The sequence below is a fragment of the Melanotaenia boesemani genome, chromosome 11 (assembly GCF_017639745.1).
Source record: "Melanotaenia boesemani isolate fMelBoe1 chromosome 11, fMelBoe1.pri, whole genome shotgun sequence".
Classification (NCBI taxonomy): domain Eukaryota; kingdom Metazoa; phylum Chordata; class Actinopteri; order Atheriniformes; family Melanotaeniidae; genus Melanotaenia; species Melanotaenia boesemani.
The window spans coordinates 17,091,304-17,118,885 of record NC_055692.1 but is presented as its reverse complement, the minus strand read 5'-3'; the positions used below and the strand labels follow the sequence as shown (position 1 = coordinate 17,118,885).

The 27,582-nt window shown below is 37.5% G+C and overlaps 1 protein-coding gene across 3 annotated transcripts in view; it reads left to right on the top strand.

The window, feature by feature from the left end:
• Positions 1-27,582, top strand: part of LOC121649243 (netrin receptor UNC5C-like) — a 195,550-nt gene that overhangs the window by 113,023 nt on the left and 54,945 nt on the right. For all 3 annotated transcript variants that reach the window (XM_041999908.1, XM_041999907.1, XM_041999909.1), the window contains exons 3-4: positions 3,996-4,139; positions 18,663-18,766. In XM_041999908.1, coding sequence (XP_041855842.1) covers positions 3,996-4,139; positions 18,663-18,766 — 248 coding nt within the window. The remainder of the gene's footprint in view (positions 1-3,995; positions 4,140-18,662; positions 18,767-27,582) is intronic.

Here is a 27,582-nt window from a genome sequence, read left to right as displayed (position 1 = left end):
TTGTGGTATTTATGGTTTTTGTTAAAAAATATACACAGATCCAGTGTTTTAATAAATAACTTCATCACATCACACACTGTACTGGTTGGGATGTGCAACACTGCACACAAATGTGCTGTTTCTACCAGCTGTACTTGTTTAATCACTCTCCAGTTGACAGGTAAATTCTCTTTTAAGAATTTAAACTTAGAAAATAAGGTTCTGCATTTGTATTCAGCTATATGAAATATTTGTGAAAGTATTCACCCGCTCCAATACTTGTCTTTCATTTTCCATCTACTGCTCTGTCATACTACAGACACCCAAAATTCCATTTTTGTCTCCTCACAACTGATTGACATGAATGTTCAGAGCACTTTGTTTGAACAAAACAAGTCAGTGAGTGATCACGGATTTTTAAAGCCTCGGGTAAGTCAGTTTTTTTCCCCCCCTGAAACTTTTTCTTTCTGTTTTGCAGTATTAACACTTGAAGCAACTGAGACACTATTGCTCCAGACCAGTGACATCTATCTTTGTCTTGTTTATATTTATTCCCATGTTTCTGACATGTTACCTGTTGTGTCATGACACTAAAGTGAAACAAGAGCATCTGTTTTCATACAGGATGTAGAGCTGTCTAAGATTTTGAGCTGTTGCATATTTGTGCTGTCAAAAGTTTGGCATATAATCGTTCTGTTTTTACAACTCACTCTTAGCTGCCAGCTGACCTAAAAACATTTAGATGAATGTGTGCAATAAAACATGGACCAAAATTCATACTGGTGTCAGTTTTCTGCATTTGTTTCTCACTTTGCATTGGAATGGTTATAACTTCTTGTAAATATGCCTCAGTTTCTGAATAGGTGCAAAATATCACATTTATTTAAATTTGTTTCCACAGCTTTACTTACTTTTCATTCAAATATTTTAGAAATAAACCCCATCTCATTTCCATGCGTAGGCTTCTTTTTCAGAGAAAATTAGGTTACCTATTCTGATGCTGTCAGTCAGGTCATTACTTATGTGCAGGGAAATTCATTTGCAACTCTTTCTTCTTAAGTTTTAAACTTTCATCCATTCTAAACTGGTAGCATCAGGCTGGTGCATCATTTTTTATTCAGCCTCACCAAGATACTGAACGCATTTCATAAATACCCTACAAACCATCTGTGTTATCTTCTGTGAGGAACTCTGATGTCCAGAATGCCTTTTTATTCTTACTGCATAACTCTTGTTCACTTTGACCCCATTCTTCTTCTCCTTTTTTATTATTTTATATTCATTGTAGAAATAGAAGCGATTGCTGTCACACCTGCACTGCTCTGGGCACACAGTATACCTTGTTTTGTAGGCAGTGGGCAGATAAGTAATTAAATTGCTTTTGAAGATGAGACAGTTCTATTATTACCATTGTTATTATTATTATTATTGTTGTATTGAATTTCCAACACAGTTTCATAGCAGATGGTCAAAGCCACACCTACTCATCACAAAGGATCACCAGCAACAGAATGCCATGCAAATTACATGCTTGAAAGAAATGATCACTAAGTATACAAATACAGGACAAAATGAAGTGTGGGAGCATGCTAACAGATAAAAATATATTTAATGACAGTGCGGGGCATATAAGACTAGAGTGCACTTCCCACTGCATATACAGCAGTTACATCTGTTATTATATATCTTTCTCTGTCTTGGATCTTTTCTCAGCTGCATTTCCACACAAGCTAATAGTTTGATAGCTTAAGTTTCAGTGCTGTCTTAAAGCCTGTCTAACTTGAAGCAGCTTAGTCTGTATTTCTTAGTGTTCTACCTAAATCTGTTCTTTTGATCCAGTGAAAATCAGCTTTACTTCCTCAGTAGGATGAACTGCTGACTTGCATGCATTAGTATCTGTATAGTGAATAACGTAAAGTAGGTGAGGACACAGGCTATCTATAGTGTTCCAGTCATGTGTTTTAATGGGCTCTTTTTCTCTTTCTAACTTCCATGTTTTTATTCTCTACTTTGCCTTAACATTATGATTAAAATGATATTAATGCATTCTCTTGATCCTTTATATTCTACCTAACTTTAAATGATGTACCCCAGTGCAAATTTTTATAGTGTAGCAGCTGGTTATTACATAAACTTGGATCTGGAGCTTTTCAAAGTAGATACATAGTCCTGAAAAAAGCTTTAAATGTTATTGGTTCTATCTTTTCTTCAGCAGAAGCCTATTCACTACCTCTCAGTGAGTCACCAAATCCCATGGTTCTATTCATGGAGCATCTCATATGCTTTCTTTGCATTTGTTTGAGTCCATTTGCCATAACTAGCTGTCTGGCTCATTTGAACCGTTTACTTTAATTGCTTTACTTTCCTCATTACTTTGCCAGCAGCATTCTCACTGGTCTCCACCCCCTCCCTCGCCCGGTCTGCCCTTCTTGTCATCACACTGATTTTTTTTTTTTTTTTTCTTGTTCATTGCAACTGCCAGGCTGCTAGCTGGCGCACCCATAGTCTAGGTTTTCTTGCTGGTTATAATTATCTCTTTAGCGGCCAGCTTTTCAGCCTCTGCCTCTCTTGTTTTGCTCCCTTGCTCTTTGATTTTAGGCTGTGAAACCATATCAGTCTCCCTTGTTTGCTTGTTTGCTCAAGCACTAATATTCACACAGGTCTTTGTTCTGTGCCCTTATACTGCTCTTTCCTTTGCTGGCATTTTTCCCTGGTTGTTTTTCTTCCACAAACTTTTACTAACTGTATCCTTTACTTTCCACAAAGCTCAAAAGCCCTTCATTTTTCACCACATCTTCCATCTATATGTCCCATTTTTTTAAATCTTTATATTTTCCCAAACTCGAATGCAACATGTTTTTATATCCCAGTAAGTTTTCTTCAAAACTTGGGTTGATTGTACTCTCAGGGGTTTTTCTTAAATTCTTTTGTCCACCACAACACTTTTTCACTGGATATCATTTTTTGCCTCTTTCTCAGTCCCATTTGCCTCTAAGCTAGTTTGCGTCCTATAACTGTCTTTCCAGTGGCAAGAACTTACTGAGTCTTAATAAAAAAGCCAGCATCGGATTTGTGAAGCCCCATAGAGATGTTTCTTTGGGTCTTTGTAACACTGGTGAACCCGGAATAAACTGTTAAGATCTCCTCTCACGGCACTTCCCCATCTATTCCCAGTTCACACATACTTTTACTCAAATCCATTTTTATCTCCTTACCCCTTTCCTATCCATTTCACCTCTTAGTCTGACTTCCTCTCCCCTCCTCTGGCTTTGTGCTCTCTATTACCTTAGTCTACCATTTCTCCCATTTAACTCACTTCCTTTCCACTCTATTCGGTTAACCTTTCTTTTTTTTAATGAGTCCCTTCTTGATCTATCCTCCTATGTCTTTTTTTAAATATAAATTTTCTTTGTCATGTGTTTCTTCAAATTTGTCTTTTATTTCTTGCTTCTGCTCCTGGCCTATTGCTGTACCTTTCCTGCATCACACATATTTTCCTCCTGATTTTATCCCTTCCTCCTCATTCCCATTTTTCCTCTGCAGTGCTCCTCTAACTGTTCCTACTTTTAGTTCTGTCATTGGGGTGCAGCTATTAAAACCCTGCATTTATTTTTCACATTGGACCAGCTTTCAAAACATCAGATAAAAGAAGCAATTGGAGAATGCTCTGAGATAAATGGTGAAAGGGCAAAGCAGTAATCTCTAAAACTTTACATTAAATCCAGAGTGAAATGACCTGCTTTGTAAATAGCAGCAGATACTGAATGATTATCCTCTGCTATAGTTATTCAGTAAGATGTTTACTGTGCACTGCTTGGCCTTATTTGGTTTCTTAAGCAAACATAAAGACATCACAAAAAAATACTTAAAAAGGACATTAGTTTTTTCTTTTGCTTAAATCAGTGGCTCACTATAAAGCAACATTTGTGACTTGTGAGAGCTTCTTTTCCCTTGCTTGAGTTTAAATCCTAATAGACACTGTGAGTGATGTAACGGAGCATTCCTGTCTTCTTTAGGTCTGGTGGTGAGAGAGGCCAGTATAGAAATAACACGGCAGCAAGTGGAGGAGCTGTTTGGACCTGAAGATTACTGGTGTCAATGCGTGGCCTGGAGCTCCGCTGGAACCACCAAAAGCCGCAAGGCACATGTCCGCATTGCATGTGAGTACAACAGAAGTTGCAATGTATGCAATGTAGAAAAGTTAGACTAGCATCAGGCACACATCTATCTGTGATTTGATACTGTATGATACTTGCAAATACTTTTACTTGAAACCATACTTTACTTCTGAAATGATAAGCTATGCTGCACACAGATAGTCTTAATCTCCACTCTACTGGGTCCAGTCTTATAAAAAAAGAGTCTTGTGTGAGAGACAGTAGACTAGAAGATGGAGAAAGCTGACTAAGAAAAATGATGATCTTATGTAATTCCAATAGAGTCTTCACCACTGGCCTAACTACTGGTGTGTGTGAATTATTATAACACTCAATCAAGTGCAGTGATGTGCAAGTACAGCACATTTACACATTTACTCAATTGTATTTCCACCGTGCTCACACGTGCAAACACACACAGAGACTGGCAATCTGTTGAAACATAAAATCCACCTCTAAATCATCCAGTTTGAAAATGTATTAGTCATACGTTATTAGTCACAATACATACATATGTATTAGACATACAGTTTTTAGTGAAATGTGTATTGAAAATATATATATTATGTATTACTATGTGTAGTTTTTTTACAGCAAACCTTATAGTACATGTACTCTGGCTCAAGATTCATTTTGACCAAGTGTCTTTCTGTTTGATGTTTGTCCCTTTATAAAGCAATAATGCAATAAATATGTATATTAACACACACAAACACAAAAAAAGGATAAAGAAACTTATGTCTTTATGCAGAACTGATGTGAGTTTCCCTCCCTGTCGTCTTATTAAGGTGTTAAACTGTTAAGCTGAAAGCTCTCACCGGTAAAAGTTTGAATGGCATAGCATCTTCCATGGGTGCAAAATCCATCTGAGACTAAATGAGAAGGGAGGTTCTCGCACACTTTCTCCGCAGTACACAGTTATGGTGCACTTGAGTTGTCTCGTAATTCAGAACAGTCAAGCGTAGGTGACATTTTTTACCAGTTAACGTCCTCTCAGTGCAGCAGCTCCCTCATCTCCCCCTCCCTCTCCTGTCGCTCATTGTCTGAGAGTGGATAACAACAATAGGCGAGGTACCACAAAGGACATTTGGTCACTCTACCTTGTAGCAACCTTTTATTTTGATGTCTGTATTTGCATTTCTATAAGTCTTTATTTAATTAACCGAGAGGCACTCTGAAGAGGCTTTAAAAAATTACCAAATCATTCACACTGATATACAGCTACAGAAATTCTACCTTTTAAGCCATCTAAAAATAAGTATTGTATTTTTGCTAACTCTATTTCATGTGGGTGGGCTGCAAGGTGGTGTGGTGATTAGCACCACTCCCTTATTGCAAGAAGGTTTCTGGTTAAAACTTCCGCTGGGGGGATTTGAGACTTTGGTTGCATGTTCTCCTCGTTCATGTGTGTGTTCTCTCCAGTTTGGTCAGGTTCCTGCCTAAGTCCAAAAAGATGCATGTTACGTTGATCTGTGATTCTAAATAAATCCTGGGAGTGACTGTTAAGGTCCGTTCATGCTCCCTTTACATGTGTAAATATGTATGTCCAATTTAAATGTTACTACTCTTATACATCCATGTGTTCTTTACGTTGGTTGTTCAGCAATACATTCACCAGAAGGCATTGCAGAGTTCAGAGTTTACCTTCATGTTTTGTTGTCACTTTTAGACCATAACAAACATGGTGACAGTGGATGAGATAATGATATTATCTTCCTCAGATAGAGAGATGAAAAGAGGCAGTATAATGACGGTGATGGTTTGACTCAGCTCGTAACCGTTGTGCAGTTCGGATCTGCCAACAATCATAAGTGGACCTTTGGTGGTTGTTTGTATCTGTGTTGGCTGTGTTGACCGGTAACCCGTCCATGCTGTACCTGTCTCTTGTTTGAAAGCAGCTTGGATACACTCCTATGAACCTGAACTGGATTAAATGGGTGTAAAAAGGATGAATGAATGAGTGAGTGAGTGAGTGAGTGAGTGAGTTAAAGAAAGAAAGAAAGAAAGAAAGAAAGAAAGAAAGAAAGAAAGAAAGAAAGAAAGAAAGAAAGAAAGAAAGAAAGGTTTTGATTTACACAGATCAAGAGATCTACTAAATATTTTTTAAAGAAAACAAAAGTCCCATCATGCTCTGTTGAACCATGTGTTTTTTTCTGCTGCAGATGAGCTGACTAGGTTCCCACAAAGCAGCAGGACACAGTTAAAAGAGCTGCTAAGTTACTTGAGGTCTGCAGCCTGTTTTATTACTTACTGAAATATTCAAAATAACCACTGGCAAAAAAAAAAAAAAAAAAAAGACAGTAAAAAGAGCCATTGTCCTGTTCTGTGATGAATCAAGGCAAGTTATACGATAAGTTTTAACTTGGAAAAACTCAAGACTCAATTGATAGCAGGTGGTACTTGGTAAAAGATTCAAAATCCTTTACATTAAATGATACATGATGAGGAACTTTTCTTTGTTACTTAACTTAGTCTACCATCAGAAGTTTCCTGTTATGGTCTGGTGAAGAATTTAATATGACAACTGGGAGTCTGATGAAAAGGTCACCAAAAGCCGGTAGTGTTACCCTGTAACTCTTCACACAGTCATCACATGGTGGGATTATTTCAGAACAACTCCAAACAGGGAAAAAGTAGATTCCTTTTGTGAATGATGGTCAGCTGACACCAACTGAGCGGCAAGGGAATTGAGATATATGAAAGAAATCATCTAAAAACCCTTGTTTTTTCCTTTCAATGAAAGCCTCATATAACACAAAGGATGCTTCCATTAAAGTTCCTTTCACTGAGAATTGAACCCACAACAGTAGTTTTCCAAGCGTCATTGCTCTGGTCGATTCAGTCATATAAGACAGCTGGGATTTGTCTGGGTGAACAGGTTATAGAGAGGTCAAGCAGAAAAGAAAGACCAATAACACATTTCTACCTACCTTTCTAGTTTACCTGGAGTACTGACAGCTTGGATGTGCTTGGGTGCTCTTTCAAAAGGACAACTGGGAAGTTTGACAGAATCTGTCTGTAGACATAGATAAAAGAAAATGTCCCCCATATGTAGTACTTTACCAGGCAGTATCACTCTAACAGACATGCACTCTTGAAGCCTTATTTTCCCATGTTGGTACTATTCCTGCTGAAGATGGAAATCCATCATGTTGACCCCTGTGTTTCTCTCTAGGTTGTTTTATTTGGCTATAAATATGCCTGACACATTTACTTTTCGATGCTTTGGCTTTTTTTTTTTTTTTTTTTTTTTTTTTTTTTTACTCACTGTTTTAAAATAATGTATCTGCCTGTTTATTATTTTAATTTGAATTTTGACTAATTCATAATCAAAACTTAAATACATTACATTTAAAAATTCAATTACTGCATTGTTACTGCATTCAATTACTACAAGTTCTTAAAATGTGAAGGAGGCTAGATTACATAATAAAGTCTAAAATAGGTCATTTAAATAAAGTAAATTTTCACAAATGTGTGAAGTTAATACAACACAACGTATGGTCACAGTATTGTGGAAGTACTGCAGTAACATATCTCTCAGTTAACTTGCCGTGTCGGTTTTTAAGTGTGAATTTCGAGCAGCATCTCTGCAGTGTTTTGTTATCTGAGGATGTTTTTTTGTCTGTCAGCAGAGAGTTAGTGACACAGTCGGAAATATCCTTCTAAGCTACTCTAATAACATTCTCGAATGGAAAAGGCCCTCCTTGGGGTGCAATGAAGGCTGGGTAATGTGCTGTTTTTGGCTTATGTTCAGGCCGATACATGCTGAGAGACAGATGCAGGCAAGTATATGTATACAGGCTCCTGACACTCATGGAGGCAAATGCATGAATATTGTCACCAGCAGCTAAGAAATCCACACATTGTTCATTGAATAAGATTACCTAATGACAAAGCAGGTAACACATGAAAATGTGAATAAGCTTAAGGCTGCATAGTGTGTATATCTGCATCATACAAACACTTGCATCATCTTTGCCATGAACAACATGATTTTAGTTCCATATACCTCTTAATTTATCTACTCTAGGATTTCTGCTTTCTTTTCTTTTTCTTTGCCTGTGGCAGTCAGACTTATTTAACTGTAAAAATGCATTGTAAATGTCGATACATGACTAAAAAATATTGCTGTTTGTCATACCACAGCTTTTTATTAGATTAATGTTGAAGAACTGGGCACTTGTTTTTTTTTGTTTTTTTTAATGGCAGCCATTGTTCTGCATTAAATGCTAAATCTCATGTCTAATTTTAAAGGAAGAATTGGAAACTGAATCAGAATCTAGAATGCTATTTTTCCTGAATCAGCTTTTTAACAAGCAGGATATATAATAGCTGGAGCTATGGTGGAGGGATGGTGATGCAGGATGCTTCTTGGAAGGCTTAAAGGCTCAACGGAGATCAAGATATAAAACAGTTCTATAAATCATGCTTCTCTTTCACTTTGCACCATGCTTCCATTTCTCTGCAGATTACTTTCATTTCTTCTTTTCTTTCTTCAAATTGTCTGTGTTTTCCTTCTGACTTGGTCTGTCCCGCCGTCCTTCACTTTCTCTTTTTCTATTATAACAGTGATTTTTCCCTTAACCAGATCTGATTACACTCAGCCCTCTCTTGCGATAACCTTTTACTTCAAATCGACCCAACCTCCTGACCTACCCTGCTTTCTGCTCCTATTTGGATCTGCTGTTGTGATTAAAATGCTTCCTGGCAGCTGGAGCTTGCTGAGCAAAGTGTCTGTTCTTGTGCACCGGTGCACCATGCTATAGCAATTCAGCATTTCTCCCCTGGATTCTCCACCCTGCTCATTTTTCGTCTCATTGTTACTTTCTCTTAGTTTTCTAACAGTACACACCTTATGTGCTCACTGTTTCATACCAGCATTCATCCCCTTTATTTTAGCCACTATCTCGCTCATTCATAAACACCTTCATAATTTCTTAATGGATGTAATAAATGTAATAAATTTAAATGTGTAAGACACAATCAAAGATGTACATTTTTATTGGACATGTGGAGCAGGACACAAATATCGTGGGTGGTACAGACAGCTTAGTTCAGGTTTATAAATCAGATGAACTGAATACAGCCACTCAGTTGCATTTGCAGTCACTTCCTACATTTCAAGCACGTACACACCGGTAAGCAAAACATGAACACATACATACACACAAATGTGCATGCATTGTCAGTCATGCTCTATGGCCCGGCAGCTATCAGGTCAAGTCTTTCTCCTTTAGTGGATTAGGAATATGTCAAGGTCACACACATGCTCACAGACCTGCACAGCCACATGCACACACAACACTCAGACACACACACACACATTTCAGATGATGGCAATTTGTTCTGCTGCTTTCCACTGAAACGAGTGCGCATAGCAATCAGGAGTCCAGACACTCAGGGCACATCAACACAGACGGCTACTTGTTTCAACTGGAAAATGTCTGTCAGGGAGTTTCATCTGTTTTGTTTGTGATGTGGATGTTTGCAGTTCATGTGTTCACTTTTTTCCTTCATCCTGACTGAATTCGACCAAGAAAAATAAGTCTCTTTTTTTTATGTTCTAGTTACAGAATTTCCTCACTTCTTGGCTGGAATGAAGGTAGCAGTGCTAAACAATCACTTGCAGACTAGCAACAACTGTAGCTAAGTAGCCAACTTCTCCGGTATGAAATTTGCTTAGCAACAACCACAATGACAGTCTCAGTGGCATTTAACCTTTTTATGCATAATATGGCATGCTTACAATAGCAGTTTTAGTCGTGCTTACTGAAGAAAGTTGTATATATTCCTTCCTTATATCCTTCTGCATCTACTCTGAAACAAATGCTCTTAGCAGAGAAGCCTCTCTGCTTTTTTCTGTGCTTGATGCCATCAACAGGGTCTTGGTTTTTAGCATCAAGGATGACTTCCCGATGGTCACAAACACTGAATAAATATTTTTACAGTCAGAATCCACAGAGTGTGCATATGTGTGTGGAAGTGTGGTTCTGGTGTTTCACCACTGCTGTGAGCCACTGAGCTTTTTCCCAGATGTCAAGGACTGCTTCAGGGTACTCTTATGCGTGAAAGTGGTAAGCCACACTGTTGATTTACTCTCACAGAACTCACTCAGTCACTTTTTAAAGTCCAAGTGTGGGAAATAAAGACAGAAATAAAGGCCCGCTCACAGAGAGGCAGAAAGTGTCACAGAGACATCTCATAAAACGCACATGCAATTCATAAGTCAATGGTTTAAAAGAAAAAGGGGTCTTATTAGTTTTCAAGTACAAAGATAGATTTAGCCAGTATGTGTTACCAGAGCAAATGACTCATTACTAAGGCTAAACACAATTATTCCAGATGAAGAAAGTTAATTTCTTACCTGAACTACTTACTTAAAAAATAAAATAAAATCTCCTGGTATTATATTTTCAAACCACAAGTTGTTTCCACTGAGTAAAACAAGTAAACAGTCCACACAGGTTGGCTTCAAAATAAATCTCATGAATGTTATTCACAGAAGCCTCTAGCAATACCAAACAGGCCTTCAAGACAATTTTTCATCCTAATGAGTCATTTTACAAAGTGTTATGCTTCAGAGTTGTGGCTCCATGGCAGCAAATTAAGTTGTTTACTTGTTGAAAACCTGACTACAAATGAAAAGAGGTTGCCTGATGTGTTGAGCTGATCACAGGTTGTGAAGTTTTGAAATGACAGGGTGGAGAGTCCAGGAAAAGGAGTGGTGAAGTGGAAAAAGACTCTCAAAAGTCAGAGAAAATGACTCCCTATGTAGCCAGACTGAAAATGGCTGAAATGCTTAAAGTCACCCAGTACTTTCATATCTTCCATTTTTGAAATTTTAGAGCTCTATTGACATTTTATTATGAACTTCTGGATGTTTAAAGTTTGATGAAGTACCTGACCATATGCAGCCACAGCAGCACCACTACATACTGAAAGGTGTGGGGATGAACAGAGCATGGTGATACTTTACTAGAGTTATAGTTTATTGGCTTGTAAAAATGTTCTCAAAACGTACTTTGAGCAAATGTTACTGCATATGTTCTTAAGAAGCAGGTGTAATTGAAAATGTAGAAGTGTTGTAATGTTATAGAATAAGGCTGAATGAAGCCTAATAAAATATTGTTTCATGCAAGACATCACGCTGAGAACATTACAGACTAGAAATACAATTGGTAATATGTGGAAATCATTGCAGATGTTTTCCTCAGTGTGGCCTTGACAGAATTAAAATAAATAAAATCAAAATTAATAAAAACTGACACTGCAGGCTGCGCCTTGGCAACATTAAATCACATTTATTCAATAGCCTGCCACTTCTAAAGTTAATGATACAATTACCAAGATCTACAGCATAAAAACAAACATTATACACAAAGAAGAAGCTGCCCCCAAAACACACAGAAACCTTTTATTTTAATAGTTTCATCAACATTTTGGAGGTCTCCTGTTTACACTGACATCAGTGATTTATGATTCATTGTTGTTCTCACCTGTTCTCTGTCTCCTCCACCTACGTTTTAAATCTTAGTTCTGCCATTTTTAGAATATAACCACTCCTTTTATCCTCTCTGTCTCAGTGCAAGTTTTCTATAAAAGAAAGAAAAACAAACAAGAGAAAAAGAATGGAAATCTTCTTCAAAGTCTTACCAGGGATCACCAGCTCTGGACCACTTGGGCCAGTGTCCTGCAGGCTTTAGATGTTTACCTGCTGCAACACATCTAAATCAAATTAATAGGTCATCAAAAGGTTGGTGCAGAACTTGACAACAAGCTCTAAAACCTGTAGGACACTGACCTAAGGGGTCCACAGTTGGTGATCCTTAACAGTGACAAAAAGATGGTAACAGCAGATCAGTAATCTAGAATAATACATCTACCATACTAAAATGAAATATGAGTGTGTTTGATTTAGGACACTTGCTGTGCTCAGTGAGTGGTTCCTTCAAACAGTAAATAAATGCAACACGATTTCTTTACTTATGCTCAGCCACAACCTTTTTTATGACACTCTCTTATTGTATTAAGGTAAATCAATCTATCTATCTATCTATCTATCTATCTATCTATCTATCTATCTATCTATCTATCTATCTATCTATCTATCTATCTATCTATCTATCTATCTATCTATCTATCTATCTATCTGTCTGTCTGTCTGTCTGTCTGTCTGTCTGTCTGTCCACAAATGCGGGTTAACACTCTGTCATGCAAAGAAGATGTTATATGTGAAAAAGGTCCAGAAAATCGGTTTTTCTCTTTGGACCAAAAACTCTATTAAACAGACTGAGACAAAGTGGAAACTGTTCTGTTATCAGATAAACCAAAGTTTGAATTTCCTTTAAAAAGAACATGGATTCAACATCTTCTGGGCTAGAGAGGAGAGAGGAGCGATCCAGCTTATTTAAGCACTCAGTTCAAAAGCCTGCATCTCTCACAGTATGGACTGTGTTTGTGCCTTTTGAAGTGACAACTTGTATATCAGGAAAAACACTGTCAATGCTGGAAGTACTCAACACTCCCAGTGAAATAAAGCATTCTTTACTTTTATTTATGTATTTATTTATTTTATTTTTTCATACTTCAGCAAGAATATCCAGATTCTGCATATATAAAAATTGAAATAATTTGTAGTAGTAGGTTCCAGGTGCTGCACAAGAGTGCCAGCAGTCCAGACCTCTCACCAGTTAAACACATCTGGCTTATAATGCAGCTCAAAACATGACAAAGAGAAACCCAATTTATATAAGACAAGAATGGGACAACATTCCTGTCCCAAAAGTTTGATGAATGTTACATTTTTTACTTTAAAAATGTTCTTTATGTTTTAATGTACTTTTTAATGCTTCTTCTGCACTCTGCTGCAATCCTTTTATTGTTTTATATAAAGGACTTTGAATTGCCTTATACATAAAATGTACTATACAAAAAACTTGCCTTAAATATTGAGTTTCAACAACCAGAACTTCTTCATTATTTACAGCTTTTAATTTTCACCATTTCTAATAAATGTATTTTAATTGCAATTCTGTTTCCCTTTCTTTAATATTTATATTTATTGATGACCCCCCCCCCCCCCCCCCCCCCCCCCATCAGAAAATGGATGTCCAAATTATCCTCTCTGAGTCTGAAGGAGAGTACTTGCCTCTTCCATTCCCAAGCATCTCACATTGCTTTTTATTGCTTGAGCAGCTGCATCAGGGGAAACTGTTGTGATTTGGCATGGGCAGCATGCAGGCAGAGACACCCATTTTGGATAATTGCTCTGAAATGTGCTTATGTAGAAAAGCCCAAGGCAACAAACTAACCACAAACATAATAACAGTTTTAGTTGAGTGATGGAAGAAGACATTTTAGGTGGAAAAAGAAGAAGGCGGAAAGACACAGAAAGAGCTGGAGAGGGAGGCAAAGTGGGGTTTTTCCTGGAGGAGGCCGTTTTTGAATAGATGCTGACACTGCTTTATCGTAAATAAAAAAGAGTTCACACTGAAGAACTCTTGACAAGGTCTGTGCTTCTCAACTCTAATTCTAAAAAAGATGGTCTGAGAATTTATCAGGGTTTTTTGTTGTATTTATCAAATTGAAATTGTTATTTGCAGTTTGGGAGTAAAGTGAGGTCCGTGAATTAGCACAATCTTCTTCCTGTCCTGTGCACATATTTCCCTTGGGTGCACATGCACAAAAGCACACCTCAGCTAATATGAATTCACAGTCTCCTGGTGTCATGAACATATTATTGCACTCCCTCTTTGTCTGTAAAACACACACTCAAAAAGAAAAGATGCACTCCTGCTTGAAAATAGCAACATTCCATCCTCCATGGCCTGCTAGCTTACAACAGTATGCGATTATGTGTGTGTGTGTGTGTGTGTGTGTGTTCATCCCCAAGCAGTTTGCTTTAATCTCCTTTAATTTCATTTTCAATCTTTATGGAAATCAACTCACAGCCAACTCCTCATTTCTTCATCTCCCTTACTGATTAAGACCAGGAAATTGTTCCTGGAATTGCCTGGCATGAGAGAAGTGTGTTTCATCCCTCTGTCACTTCCTTGTTCTCTCTCTGTGTTTACAGTTATTTTTGCATATTTTTTGCTAGGTGTAAAAGTCTGTTTATCTGCCCCACTGTTTGTGTTTCCATATATTTTGTACCTGCTTGTTTTCTTTATCTCTTGTGTGAATTTTCCTCTGTGCGTTCAGTCTCATGTTCTCTAACATGCTTTGTCTTTCAGTAGCTGTCGATGTATGTGTGGGTAGCCATGTGGTGGATTTAGGGCTAAAGCTTTGGGTGATTACTCCCATAATGAACCATCATGCTTTGTTCAGGCTGCCTTCCCCCTAAGGGATTGACTGTATTATGAAGTTATCATTCAGCTTCGACAAACTCTGTGTCCTCACATAACTCGCTTAAACAATATTACTACGCACACAAATATATGTACATACACATATACTTACTGCATATGTACATACACACTTTGTTAATGATGAATCATCGCAATTCTGATACGATTACCCATAGCGTCTCACTCATGCTTTCTTTTAACTTTCATGCGTCTGTAGCTCATCTCTGATATATATATATATATTACACACAATAGAATATATTCATAGTTCATGCTGCCAAAAATAAGTAAAACAAAAAGTGGTGCTGTGATTCTGGATAAATTTACATGTAAATCTTAGTCACTACATTTTTCACTAGGGATAGAAAAAGTTACTAAAGGTGTTTGAAAAGTTCCTTGTTAAGTTGGCAATGATGTATCTGCAGGGAAAAGCCAACAACACTCACTCCTCTTGTATGATTGTGTTTTCAGTCTGTGTCCAGAGAGAGGAGGACTCACAGAGGAATCTTTTATTAGTGTGTTTGTGCATTATAGGGAGAGAGCATTGTTAACTATTTTAACAATTTCCAATAGTAACTAAAAAGAAAATAAGAAGGGAGGCATGAAAGAAAACAATAGGAAATCAATATGTGATTGGCCCACATAAACTTGTTTAGCAGACATCAGTGCACTGCACAGAGTCTGTGTGGGAGTCTTAGCTATTTACTTATCTATCCAACATTTTTATTTGTATTTGCCTCTATTAAGAGGACAATAATAAACAGGAAAATAAAGGAGAGAGGAGTAGTGACATGCAGTATATGGCCTCAGGTCAGGATTTCAACCACCGTATGTGGAGAACACGCTCTACTAGCTAAGCTGTACAGAGGTACTGCAGCAGGAATCATGTTAACCTTTGCAACAACAGTGATGCGTGAAGTGGCAAGATTAATCAATGCTTTTGTTAAAAACTGTCTCGAAGTCAGTCCTAGTGGGGATCACGTGATTAATTATTAAAGGAAAACAACAAAACAAAACATCTTAAATACTTCAATTTTGTGTCTTGGTAAATATACAAGGATCCATCCAGTACTAATATTTAACAAGTATTATTGTCTTTACAATGTAGTGTGTGCTTGCACAGCTACTAGAGAACAATGCATGTGCATTGTTAAGAAAGTGCTAATTGAAATGAACTGAATATTGTATGATTTATTTTAGTATACGGTGTTTAACTACTGTGGTGAAGAAAACCTGAATCATAACTGAACATCAATATGTTAATTTACTGCAGTGGTTCCCAAATGGGGGGGCAGGCCCCCTATGTGGGACCCAGAGTTATCATCACGAGGCTAAATAAAACTTATAGTTTTGGCACTGCTAGCAAAACCTGGACAAATCTGTGAACGTGCCAATGGAGAAACAATAATGAATCAACAACAGGGATGTCAACTACCAAAAAATAAAAAATAAAAAGATTAGGTATATCTAGGCTTGACCAGGTAATAGTTCAGTAATAATAATGGTCAGTTGTGGGTAATGCAGAGGGGGGGGCTTGACATTGTTGTAGTTGATGAAAAGGGAGCCCTGCAGAAAAAGTTTGGGAACCACTGACTTGCTGTTAGATGGACTGAAGTGCCTTTGATGTTTTAACCAATTGAGGTTGAAGGTTGATGCAACTGCTATGCTTACAAAAAAAAAAAAAAGATTAATAATTTCCACATTGTTGCTCTTGGGGTTCCACAATTTAAAAGGCTGGATTTTTTTTAAGAACATTACATCATCCTTGCCTTGCCTAGAGTCTGATTAAAATCTTGATTAAAGAGATGTATTTTAGTCAGCGTTAGATTGATAGTTGGAGGTATGACAGAGTGGCAGTTTTTTAGAGCACTGAGGCAGATAAATGGAGATTACACAAAGCAAACTAAACTGACACAAAATCCTGTTGAATGGTTTGATAGAGAATTTTCCAAAGTACTTGAGCAGAAGGTAATTTGACGTCTTTTCTAAGTATTTCCACTTATCATTTGAATGTCTTATTTACTTCTAACTGTGGAGAGTATCAGGGACCCGGAGGACGGTGGTGGCAGGTTGGGTTGGGAATGGCTGTGTGAATGGCAGCAGGTAATGATGAATCTGGTTTCAGTAATGGAAAATGGCTGTTTATTTATTTATTTTTTTTGTTTGTTTGTTTGTTTTTTGTACCAGCTGCACTATCTCTGCCTGTTGTCTTTCAGTTTTCATTTTTTTCCCCCCTCCCTTTATATACAACTGCCTCTCTCCTACTCTGCCACCTTCGGAATCTTAAAGCCAAGCACAACGATTTTTCTGGATGAAATTCCCTGAGAGCAACTCAGTGTCGCCCAGTTCAACACTGAAAAATCTTCTGTCAAGTGTGTGTTTGTGTGTTTCCACTAATGGTGTTCTACAGCTGACTGATAAGGTAATTAAGAGTTCACCTGGGAACCAGGAGAGTAAAATGACACAAGGTTACAAACACTGTCTGAGCCCTGAAAGTTATCTGTGCTATTCTAAAACTAAAGGGCAAAGGACAGAGGATTTGTCTTCCATAGCTGCGAGTCATTCTTTTGAAATTCACAGTTCATATGCGACGCAGTACAAACATCTACTCTTCACTAGAATAAACACACATCAATCCATCTTAGCATATTTATTACCCTCAGCCTGTTTACAGTTCAATTAATCACCCTTACTTGTTGACATTAGCTATATTTGGAATTTGATATATCCCAAATATAACTATGTCAGATAAAAGAAATAAAAAAAAGAAATAAAATATAAAAAATGTGTGCCTTACCAGTAACAAAGGCAAAGCATCTTTCACTATTCCTACTGTTATCTCACAAATGTCCCTCTCATATTAAACCTTGGAGGTTCTATAAGTTGCTGGGGTGAAACAATGAAACCTTAAACCCCAAAGGTCCAGATGACTATAATATATATTCTGCTTTCCACCCTCCTATGTCCAACCTCGCCACATGTTCATGCGGATATCAATCACAGGATCAAGTCAACACCATAAATACATACGAAGGCTAAGCCTGAAACATCACCATGTGTGTCAAATTACAGTTTGCTTTATTAGCTTCTTCTGTGGCAGACTAATTATTTTTACATGCGGCAGGCTGCAGCTTCCAGAGCCAGGATATGTGATCAAAGTGTATGCTGTAAGGGAGGAAGCTAAAAGGTTGAGCAGAAAGATGGTGGATTATGCTTTCCAACTTTCAACAATACTCAAAATCAATTAAAATAAGTTGAAAGACAAAACTAGAAAACTTGAATGAGAACTTTTCACTGTTAAAGCCCTAAACTAACTCAGTGCCCATGTGAACTATGTTAATAAAAGTTTCATTGAGAGATGTAAGAAAAACTACAATAAAAAATGTCTTTTGGTCCCATCCATTCATACATCTATTTATGGTTTTTGGTGTTTTCATTTAAGTCTTTAAAAAACTCCCTCTTACCGTCTCTTTGTCTTTCTGTATCATGTTCTGACCTTAATCTGCCGCTAACTGTATAAGTCCTCTATGTGAGCTTTTTTGCCTGAAATGAAAAAAAAGAAAATACAGCTGAATTCTTTCTGAAATGCTCAGTGAGAGAAAAGGCAGTGCATTCCATGCTGCTTTGTAATGCTGTCATTTATCACAGCATGTGAACCATTAATGTGAATCATTTATTGTCTTTGGCCAGTTTCAGATCCTTGAACTCTGGCAAATCTATATAGAATGAAAGCACAGTAAAATATTGTCCATAGCCTGTGGTTGATGTGTGTGTGTATGTGTAATCCTGCACAAGAATCAGTTGGCTTTCAGGTACACTAACTGTAGCTAAGTGTTTTTCCTTGTTGTGAACCAAAGAGTGTAAGAATTCAGCATATATGCATGGCTGACTTAAAACACCACCAATTCTATAATTACTGTGTCACCGTTGCCTCGGAGATGAGAATTTGACCCTGGTTTACTCTGACATAGTACCTGCTCCATATTTCCAGGACTTAGAGTGAACGTGAGCACATGCAGTTTACCCAGTTGTTCTATTCAAATTCAAGTTAAATCACATCTACATTGTGAACTACAGCCAGAAGTTTCTATTTATGCAGTCTCTATCATTACAATCTACTGTACTTGTCATGTACTCTCTGTTTCTCATTAAAAAACGTTCTTGTTTCTCTCTGCAGACCTAAAGAAGTCATTTGAACAGGAACCCCTGGGGAAGGAAGTGTCACTGGAGCAGGAGGTTCTGTTACAGTGTCGCCCTCCGGAGGGCATACCAGCTGCTGAGGTATGTGAAGTAAACTGAATGCAAACTAAGATGTGAGATAAGCAGAGAGGGTTGGTAGAGCAGAACAACGAGGTGATTAAAGAGCAGGGATATCAGAATGAAGACAAAAGAGAATATGAAAGAAATAATTTAAAGGTGCCCAAAAAAGTCAGTTATTACATAAGTAGTACTTTTGTATTTTTAATAGCATGGAACTTTGAGTAAGAGATGGGAGACCAGAGTGGTCTGATTGTGCACTACTTCAGAGTCTATTGTCAGTGGTTGAAAGATGTGCTGACTAAAAATGCTGTACGCTCTCTTGACACATCATTAAATAGCTTTTTATTGTTCTTCTAGGGTTATGCCTAGACCTTAAAAGACCAAAAAGGCCGACTAAGTTTTATATGAAAACAAAATAAACCAAAAACATGCACAAACAAAAGCACACTATTTCTACCCAGGGTAATCCTAAATCCCCATTTGTTAAGTAGGGGACTTAATTAAATGATGAACTGGGCCTAATCATCATAATTCAATTAACTGTTATAATGCTAATTCAAATCAAACTTAATCTTAGGGCACTTAACATAATGATGGCAACAAAATTAGATTATGCATGCCAGGGTAATGTTCAATAGATCAACAAAACAAACATCAGCATTACATGATCATGCATTTATCATATATAAAAAGGTCTCTTTGACCTGTTTTCGGTAATATGATGCATTGTTTCACATCATGCAACGATGCATCTACTGTCACAGGAGGTAACAGCTCAAATCCTGTTTTGACTGACAGGTGCGTAGAAGTTTTCCTAGAATGATCCAAAGATCCAAAGATTAAACTTAGACTGAAATGTCCCCGGAGAGCCAATCTGAACACAGTTTGCATGGAGAAGAGCCAGGTGCTTCAGAGATTGAGCCTATATGCTTGTTATTGTACACCTCTCTTACACAATCCTTCAGTGTACTTGGACTGTGCAAAATATGGACTCTAAAAGAAACACATACTGAACACTATCCTGTATTCTATGTCATGTCTGTACACTTAAATTCTGCGTTTTAGTATTATTTCTTGTTTGGTTCACAGTGGTGAATATTCTAAATCTTTACAGTACACATATTACTCAAAACTGTCGGAACACAGTTCTTGGAAACAAAGATAAACATAACCTATAATGTCACATTTATCATTATAATTATCATTACAGTGATTGTTTTTCTATATGAGCTTTTAAATATGTTACTTCAATGTCTCCCATCCCATCCACAATGGTAGATTTAAAGTATAGGTTTATGAATTGAAGTGTGCTAAACATACTCACAATAACCATCTCAGTTTAAGATAATATTTTAAGCTTGAAGTACATTATCACATTGGTACTTCATAGACAGATCAAATGTCATCATAAGCATCTATTGTGGAAGGGCCTCCCATATCACTTCCACTCTCCAAGGATGGTAACTACAGGAAACCATTTGCAATTCATATTGTTCTTTACTTTCCTGGTTTCCTGGCTGCATTCCCACAAGAATGTATGAAAAGACATAATATTATTTGGGTGGAGTAGCATGGCACTTTGAGAGGACTGCACTTGCGTATAAGGAGTCTCTGAATCAGGTTTCATTCCTTAGGGTTTGATAGTCGTTTTCAATTGCACCTAAGTACACAGCTCCCCTGGGAGAGAAGAGAGAAACTGAAGGAAGTGAGGAGGGGCACTCAGGCAGATAATAAGCATACAGAGTGAGGAGAGTGTAGGCGAATAGCACAGATGAAGGTGTGTCAGAAAGAGAGCGATACAGAGAGATGAGCTTTTGCCTTTGCGGTAGAGATCTTTCATTCTTCTTTTGAGGGAAATCAAGCAAATACATTTGTTGAATTTTTGGGGTCAGTTTAACAGTGAGACATTCAAATGGAAACATCAGCTCATTTTCCCTTTGTGCCTCTTTTAGTGTCACACACCCACATCCAACCTCTCAACTCATGCTTGTTCATTTTGGAGACAAGCTTCAACACTAATGACTCATAAGTACTCCTGCCTTATCTGCATATCTTTGTGCATTTTACTTTTGACACCTGTTTGAACACAGCACAGATCTGCAGAATGACATACTCATAACTCATAGGCAGACACGCATACATAAAAACTTACAGATATTTGCTACCTTTTCCAGTCCTTTTTCTCCTGTCATAATGGGATGTGGACACTTTCTGTGGAGACCGGTTTTCAGGGATTTAGGCTTAGAACCAGCTGATCACTTCATGTTTTTTCTTTTTCATTGCCTCTGAGTTTCTCATGTACATTATCTTTTTCCTCTTTCCCTGTCCAAGCCTTGCCTTATTCCTCCATTTGATTGACGACTGTAATTGTTGTTGTTGTCCTGTGACCTCTCTAAAAATGTTCCAAGATTAGTGACCGTGGTTGCCGTGTCGACCAGTTGATGACTGCTGTAAAATTTGTCAATGTTATGGTGTTGTTGCCCTGACATGTGATACCCATATCTTAATGTCCAGCTGGAACATGGCTTTCAACATGTCGCAGCAAAGCCTTGACTCCTTAAACAAACACATTTAAAATTTACATCCATACTTATAAATATCATATTTTACACACACCAGCATACACACACATACTTTTGTCCTTTTAATACCACCAATACATGTGCAAATGCAGTTAAACACAATAGCAAGACAAGAGTGCTAAAAAGACAGATGAGCCAATGATCATTTTATCTGCTGCTCAACTGCTAGACTTGAATGGTCAGGGTCAAACTGATTTCACATTGCAAACAAAATGTCTACACACCATTACTTCCTTTTCACTATTCACTGACAGTACTGTTCTTGTGAACAGTAAGTATCCTCTGCAGGTTTCTCCCTCACTTTCAATCAAAACTCCTGTGAGATGCAATTTGAGGTATTGTGAAATCCTTGAGATGCATCTAAATCTCTTTAGACGGTGATATAAAGCCTTTAAAAGCTGATAGAGAGCTATTGGATTCAGCAGAGGGTTCAGCAGTTCAACAGAAAAAGTATTCATGGACACAGTCTATACATTCAGAGAACTTGAAACAGGTGCAGCACAATGTTTTTTTTTTTTTTTTTTTTTTTTTAATGAAAACCCCTCCAAGTTTAATTTATTTGATTTCTTTTTCTGGCTCATGATACTCAAAACTGGTCTACAAACTATGAGATTCTGCTGAAAGCAAGCAGCTGAGTGAAAGTTGGATGTGAGCCACAACTGAGCTAACTGTATATTATCCCAACAAATGTTGCGAGAGCCATTAGGACACAGAGGCAACAGAGTGACAGCAAGAATACATATATCTTTAAACTTTAAAGAGTGTGAGTGACCCCAAAGGCCATGCAGAGTCAGTGGACTGCACATGGCAGGTGGAATTATGGATTTGTGTGTGTGAGCCTGTCTGCGTCTGTCTCTGTGCGTGAGTGATTACCCCAGCTGCAGTGAAATAAACACATCAGTGTGTGGTGACAGGCCCTCCACGTGTCCACAAAAACTCAAGCACACACACACATACACACACACACACACAGTCAGACAGTAACTAGATATGTTTCTGGAGCCTGCTCAAGTTTCTGTCACATTCTTAACCACTCAATCCACACTCTAAATTAGTATAAGTTATTCACCGAGATAATGGCTCATGATCAGCTTCTTTTACTTCAGAAAAAACAAAAAAACACACTTTTTTTATGCACCATCATTTTTTACACAACAATGAATTTTACTGTTTGGTGCAGCATGGCTTTCTGGTTGGATTGTCCCTGAAACATGACATTTAGATTCAAACTTCAGAGAAATTACCCCCCCTGCAGTGTCCTTCAGCAAGATACATACGCAGTTGGCATGTTCAAGGTTGCTCACAGCCAGCAAAGAGAAGTTTTACCTTCAGGGATAACACACATACACTTTCTGAGGAGATAGCTGAAACATGTGTGTTTGTGTGAGTTCAGGAGGTTGAGCCATTCATACATACACACACATGCACATGCACACATCTAGCTCCTAACCTTGCCCGCAGTGACTACTGGTGCTTTTTTTTATGATTTTAATGCTAAACTGCTTGGAATGAGCCTGGACAAGTATATTTGTGTAATTATGTCTGTGTGTGTGTGTGTGTATGGGTTTGACTTTGTGATGCAAATCATTGCAGACTTTTCTGTCAGAAGGCATCAGTGGTTTGGTGGGGCCAAATTGCTAAGGGCTACTTCATTCTCACACCCATACAGCACACTGTACACAGACAAACACACAGTCGATTCCACTCCTCACTGTTAATGTGTCATATGATGACATTTATTAGCAGAAACTTTCTGGAGGTTATAACTCTGGTGACGGTGGAGTGCTTTAAATGGACAGTGAAGGTGACAATGTGAATTAAACTGTCTAACAAATAAGACATGCTCTCTGCCAGTGTCCAGAGATAGAGGCAGATCTTTAGCTTTACATTCTCCTTCAATTCAATTCTTTAATTCTTGTTTTTAAATGCTGCCTATATCAAAAATATTTTTACCCAGAACATTCTGCCAGTTTTCGTGTGAAAACCCTTTTATCAAAGTATTTAAAATCGAAAGATTTTTTTTTTTTTTTTTTTACCAGTCATTAAATAACTACATAGCTGAAAATGTGGAGGACTGAATTTCCTAACTTGTATGTGTTTCTGAATAAAAAAAACAAAAGAAAGAAAGTCTGCAGACAGAATTTGTTACATGAATGAAATTGTTTAATATTTGGAAAGCTTTACAAAATGTTTGACCTCAGCACCAGGAGAATTAACCTTCCTATCATTGTGGTTGTCCTTTAGAAAAACGTGTGCATGCCGTGTGTAAGTACATTTATGTGTGTGCTTGTTTGCATGTCTTTTTTTTTCTTTTTTTTTTTTTTTTATTAGTGCACAAAAAATAATTTATGTAATGCTGCTTCCCCAGTAGATCTTTACCTTAATCCTCTTGGAGCTCGCATAGTAAGCCTCACGGCTCATCTCCCATCACATTTTACCTTGATCCTCAACCTCTGTCAGAAATCATCACTGTAATCCACAGATTAGTCAGCAATCTCTTCTTTTTATTCCGATTACCTCAGTGAATTATTGAAATGGTGTTAAGATTATTAAAATGCTGTTGGGACGGTTTATCGTTGTAAAGTTATTTACAAATGGGGCAGATGAGCAAGTGGAGCTTTTATCTAATTTTGGTTGGAAATGCGTTGAGGATAGCAAAGCTGAGAGGGTTTATGATCATCTTGTGATGATCAAATAAAGCAATGGATTTCATTTTTTTTTTTCTGTCTAGACACGGATGCATGAATAAAAGGGTGTGCATGCATAGATGTGTATCATATGTTTTGTCCAGCAGATTCCTCCAGTTTAAAACCACTTTATGCTGTACTTTCAAAAACAAAGTGACACATTCTTAACACAAACAATACGGAGAGAATAGAAAAACATGATCAAATCAATGGAAGCTGTGATTCTGAGTCTTGGGAGGCTGTTCATCTAGTAATAAGGCATGCCAGTTAACTCCAGCGTTAGTCAGATCCCACGCCACAGCCAGTAGTCTAGAGCTGCTTCAGAAATGTGTCTTTTCCTTTGCAAAACCTCAGCATCATTTAGCCGTCTTCCTCACTTTCTTTTTTCTCTCCATCTTTATACTGTCATAAAATCTTTAAATCTGTTAGTTGTTCTTTCAGTTCACTTCCATTCATTTCCAATCACTGCATCTGTCTAGACTAGGAGACTTAAGTATATTATGTTTGCAGTATATTCTGCAAAGGAATTCTTCTTTCCTTTGTTCTGCCTCTCTTTCTTTCAGTGTACATGTACTGGAACTTTGTAAGAAAACACTAAAAGTTTGTTTTGGCTCTCTTGGGCAAGAGGAGAGCTGTTCTATTTTGGCTCCTATGACCCCAACTGCAAGTGCTTAAAGTGCATGAATCCCTTAACTAGACCACTTAAAGAAACCATCAATCAAAACTCACAATGGGAAACTTCTCATTATGTAGTCACTCTGTATTTTGTTCCTTAACTGACAGCTTAACCTGCATCTTTTTCTTCCCTCCTAAGAGAGGACATGAAGTGTGCAGGCAAGTGATCATATATATAGCTTTTAGGTCTCTGTGGTCTGAGGTTTGATAATGAAGCTAGGACTTTGTTTTTGTGTGTGTACAGAATGCAGAAGGTTGAGTGGGTGCTTGACTCAGAAGTGTGTGGGTATTGGATAATGAGGGCGTTTTTCTATATCTGCATCCTCAGCCCCTACTGCTTCCCCCAAATGAGGAGAACCTGCTATTTTCCCTCTCATTACCTGTTCCTAAGCTTTTATGCCGACTTTTTGATCCATCTGCCTGTACAGGCATCATTAAATCTGTTAAATGTTTGAGACCATTTTTTTTTAATTTCCCATCTTAGATGTTTTCTGTTCTCTGTGTGTCCATTTTTCTTTTTGTCTCTTTTCATGGTTCTACTTTTCTTTAGCTGGTTTGTTGACTTTAATCTCTTTCTCTTATGGAATTTTTCCTCACTTTGTCTCTATGTCACTCTAACATTATTTCAGCCTTCTCTGTGGCCCCCTGTCTTTCTCAACATAGTGCCAGACAAAGCTGAGGATTGATGGCGACATGACAGCGTAGAGTGTACTGCAGCTACCAGTGCTGCCCTCGGCAATCCTGACAGTGTTGTCAGGGATGAATGAACACACTGTTTTGACACAGAGTGCAGCTTTGTCAAATAACAAAAAACCCGGTTCTCCTCTGTCAAGTTTTATAAGTTGTAAAGTTGTAAGTCTGTTAGGATCAAAAAGGAAAAAAAACATAAATAAATAAAGAAAACTTGCAGCATACATATAAGGTGTCTTTACATTTTTATGTACACAATTCAAGGAGCCTGACATAAATCAGCACTTTATAACAGTTCTCAGTTTGCCTGCTGTATGATAATATTATATAATTAACTGTGCGAGGAATTGGGACAGAAAGTTCTCATTTGAGACCAAGACTGAAAAAAAGTTTAATGAGCCAGGGTTTTGAATAATTGCTGCCATTTAATTGCTTTTCACTTACATCACTGTTCAGTTAAGTAGTCTTCAGTTTGTTTCTAAAGGAGGTCGGCATCAGTGCAATTAATACTTTTTAATAAATTGGGCTGTGTTGGTAACTGAGCATTACCCCATTCTCTCTTTATGACATTGCGACTGTAATTGGTTTCCCAGTCCTCCTTTAGACTGTTTACAGTGTATTTGGTGGTGTGAAATCAAACACACCTACAATTTTGCTGAGCTGTTTTAACCATGATACTGCATACACTCTGGGATGAGACTGAAACACTGGCTTATTATACAATCTGCCAAAAAGCTCTTGGCACCATTGATGCTGTGGTGGTTTCAGAAGTATAAGTCTTTCAAAAGGTTGATGGTTTCTACCTTTAGGCTACTGTGAGCTATTTAGGTGTGACCTGGTGGAGACTGGGGTGCAGCGCTTAAAGAAAAATGCTTCTATAGTTCTTTAGGGAACTATAAAAAGGGGAATTTTTGCTGATGATGGGACCTGCAGTTTTTTCAGTAAAATCACTGCAGCAGCTTCATATACAATGTAGCAAAATTCCTTCTGACAGCTGCGTATTTACCAGAAAATGTTATCTGGTTTTTGAGAACAGCTTATTTTGATATGACACGTGCAGCTCAGGTAAAATTTGTGCATTTCCATTTAGCTAATGAAAAATAATATTTATGCTTTCATTTTCCATAGAAAAAAATGTCTGAAATCATTCAAAATTTAAAAGGTTTGGATAAATTTGTTATGTCTGGGTTAAATATTTTAGAAACTGTTTTAGTTTCAAAACTGCAGTTAGGATCTATAAATAGAAACTCTTTTAATTTGTTGTTTTTAAAATGTATTGTGTCCTGCTGAATATCCAAGTCTGAATATTTAGCATGTGTTTCCATTATACATAAAAATCTTTCCAGGTGCATGCACCTGTTTACTCATTTATTTACTATATATAAATATTTGCATATTTTGTTTACTATGTAAATAAACAAACAAATGAGGAGGGGTCTAACTGTTTAGCTGACCAGGCTAATAAAACAAAGCAGATTTTGTTATTGGGTGGTTTTAATAACCCTGGAGAACTGGAGAGTCAATTAAAAAGGATTAGGATGCCCCCAATCAGCTCACAGCCTCTTCATGCTTTAATGATTATAGTGTCATTAGCACTCCTACACAGTTCTGTGAATCAGCTTTGACATACATACACTGTGCGTTATATAAAAGCACTGAAAGGGTTAGCCACCCACTCATAATACTACTACACTGGATACTGTACATATCTGCATCCTGAAGTATTTTATCCATCTTCAGATACCTTCATAGAGCTGCTTTAATCATTTAAAGTTTTTAATGTGTATTTTGCATTTGAAATTAAGCAATAAAAATTATTTTTTTTATTATTTCGTCATTCAGTGATGTTGGCTTCAACAATAGCCAATGTAGGATCAGTCTCCTACAATCTTTTGGTAGTTGCTTTGTCTTTCTATTGATCTTATGAGCAGTTCTCACTGAAAGTTTTCTCATAAATCCTAAATATTTGCATCCCTTGCCCTTTCTATATGACTGTGTAAAAGTTAACAAGCTCAACTCAGGTCTGGAGCCTCAGGAAAAGCTATCTCAGAGGTTACTTAAGATGCACAAACTTTCCTTCTCTCCTTCATTTCCCTCTACTGCTGTTTATCATCTGTTGCAGCCATTTGTGATGTTAGAGTACTTAGTAAACAAGGGCTTGGTAGGAATCCATCACTGACAAAGAATTAAAGAAAGCAGCAAA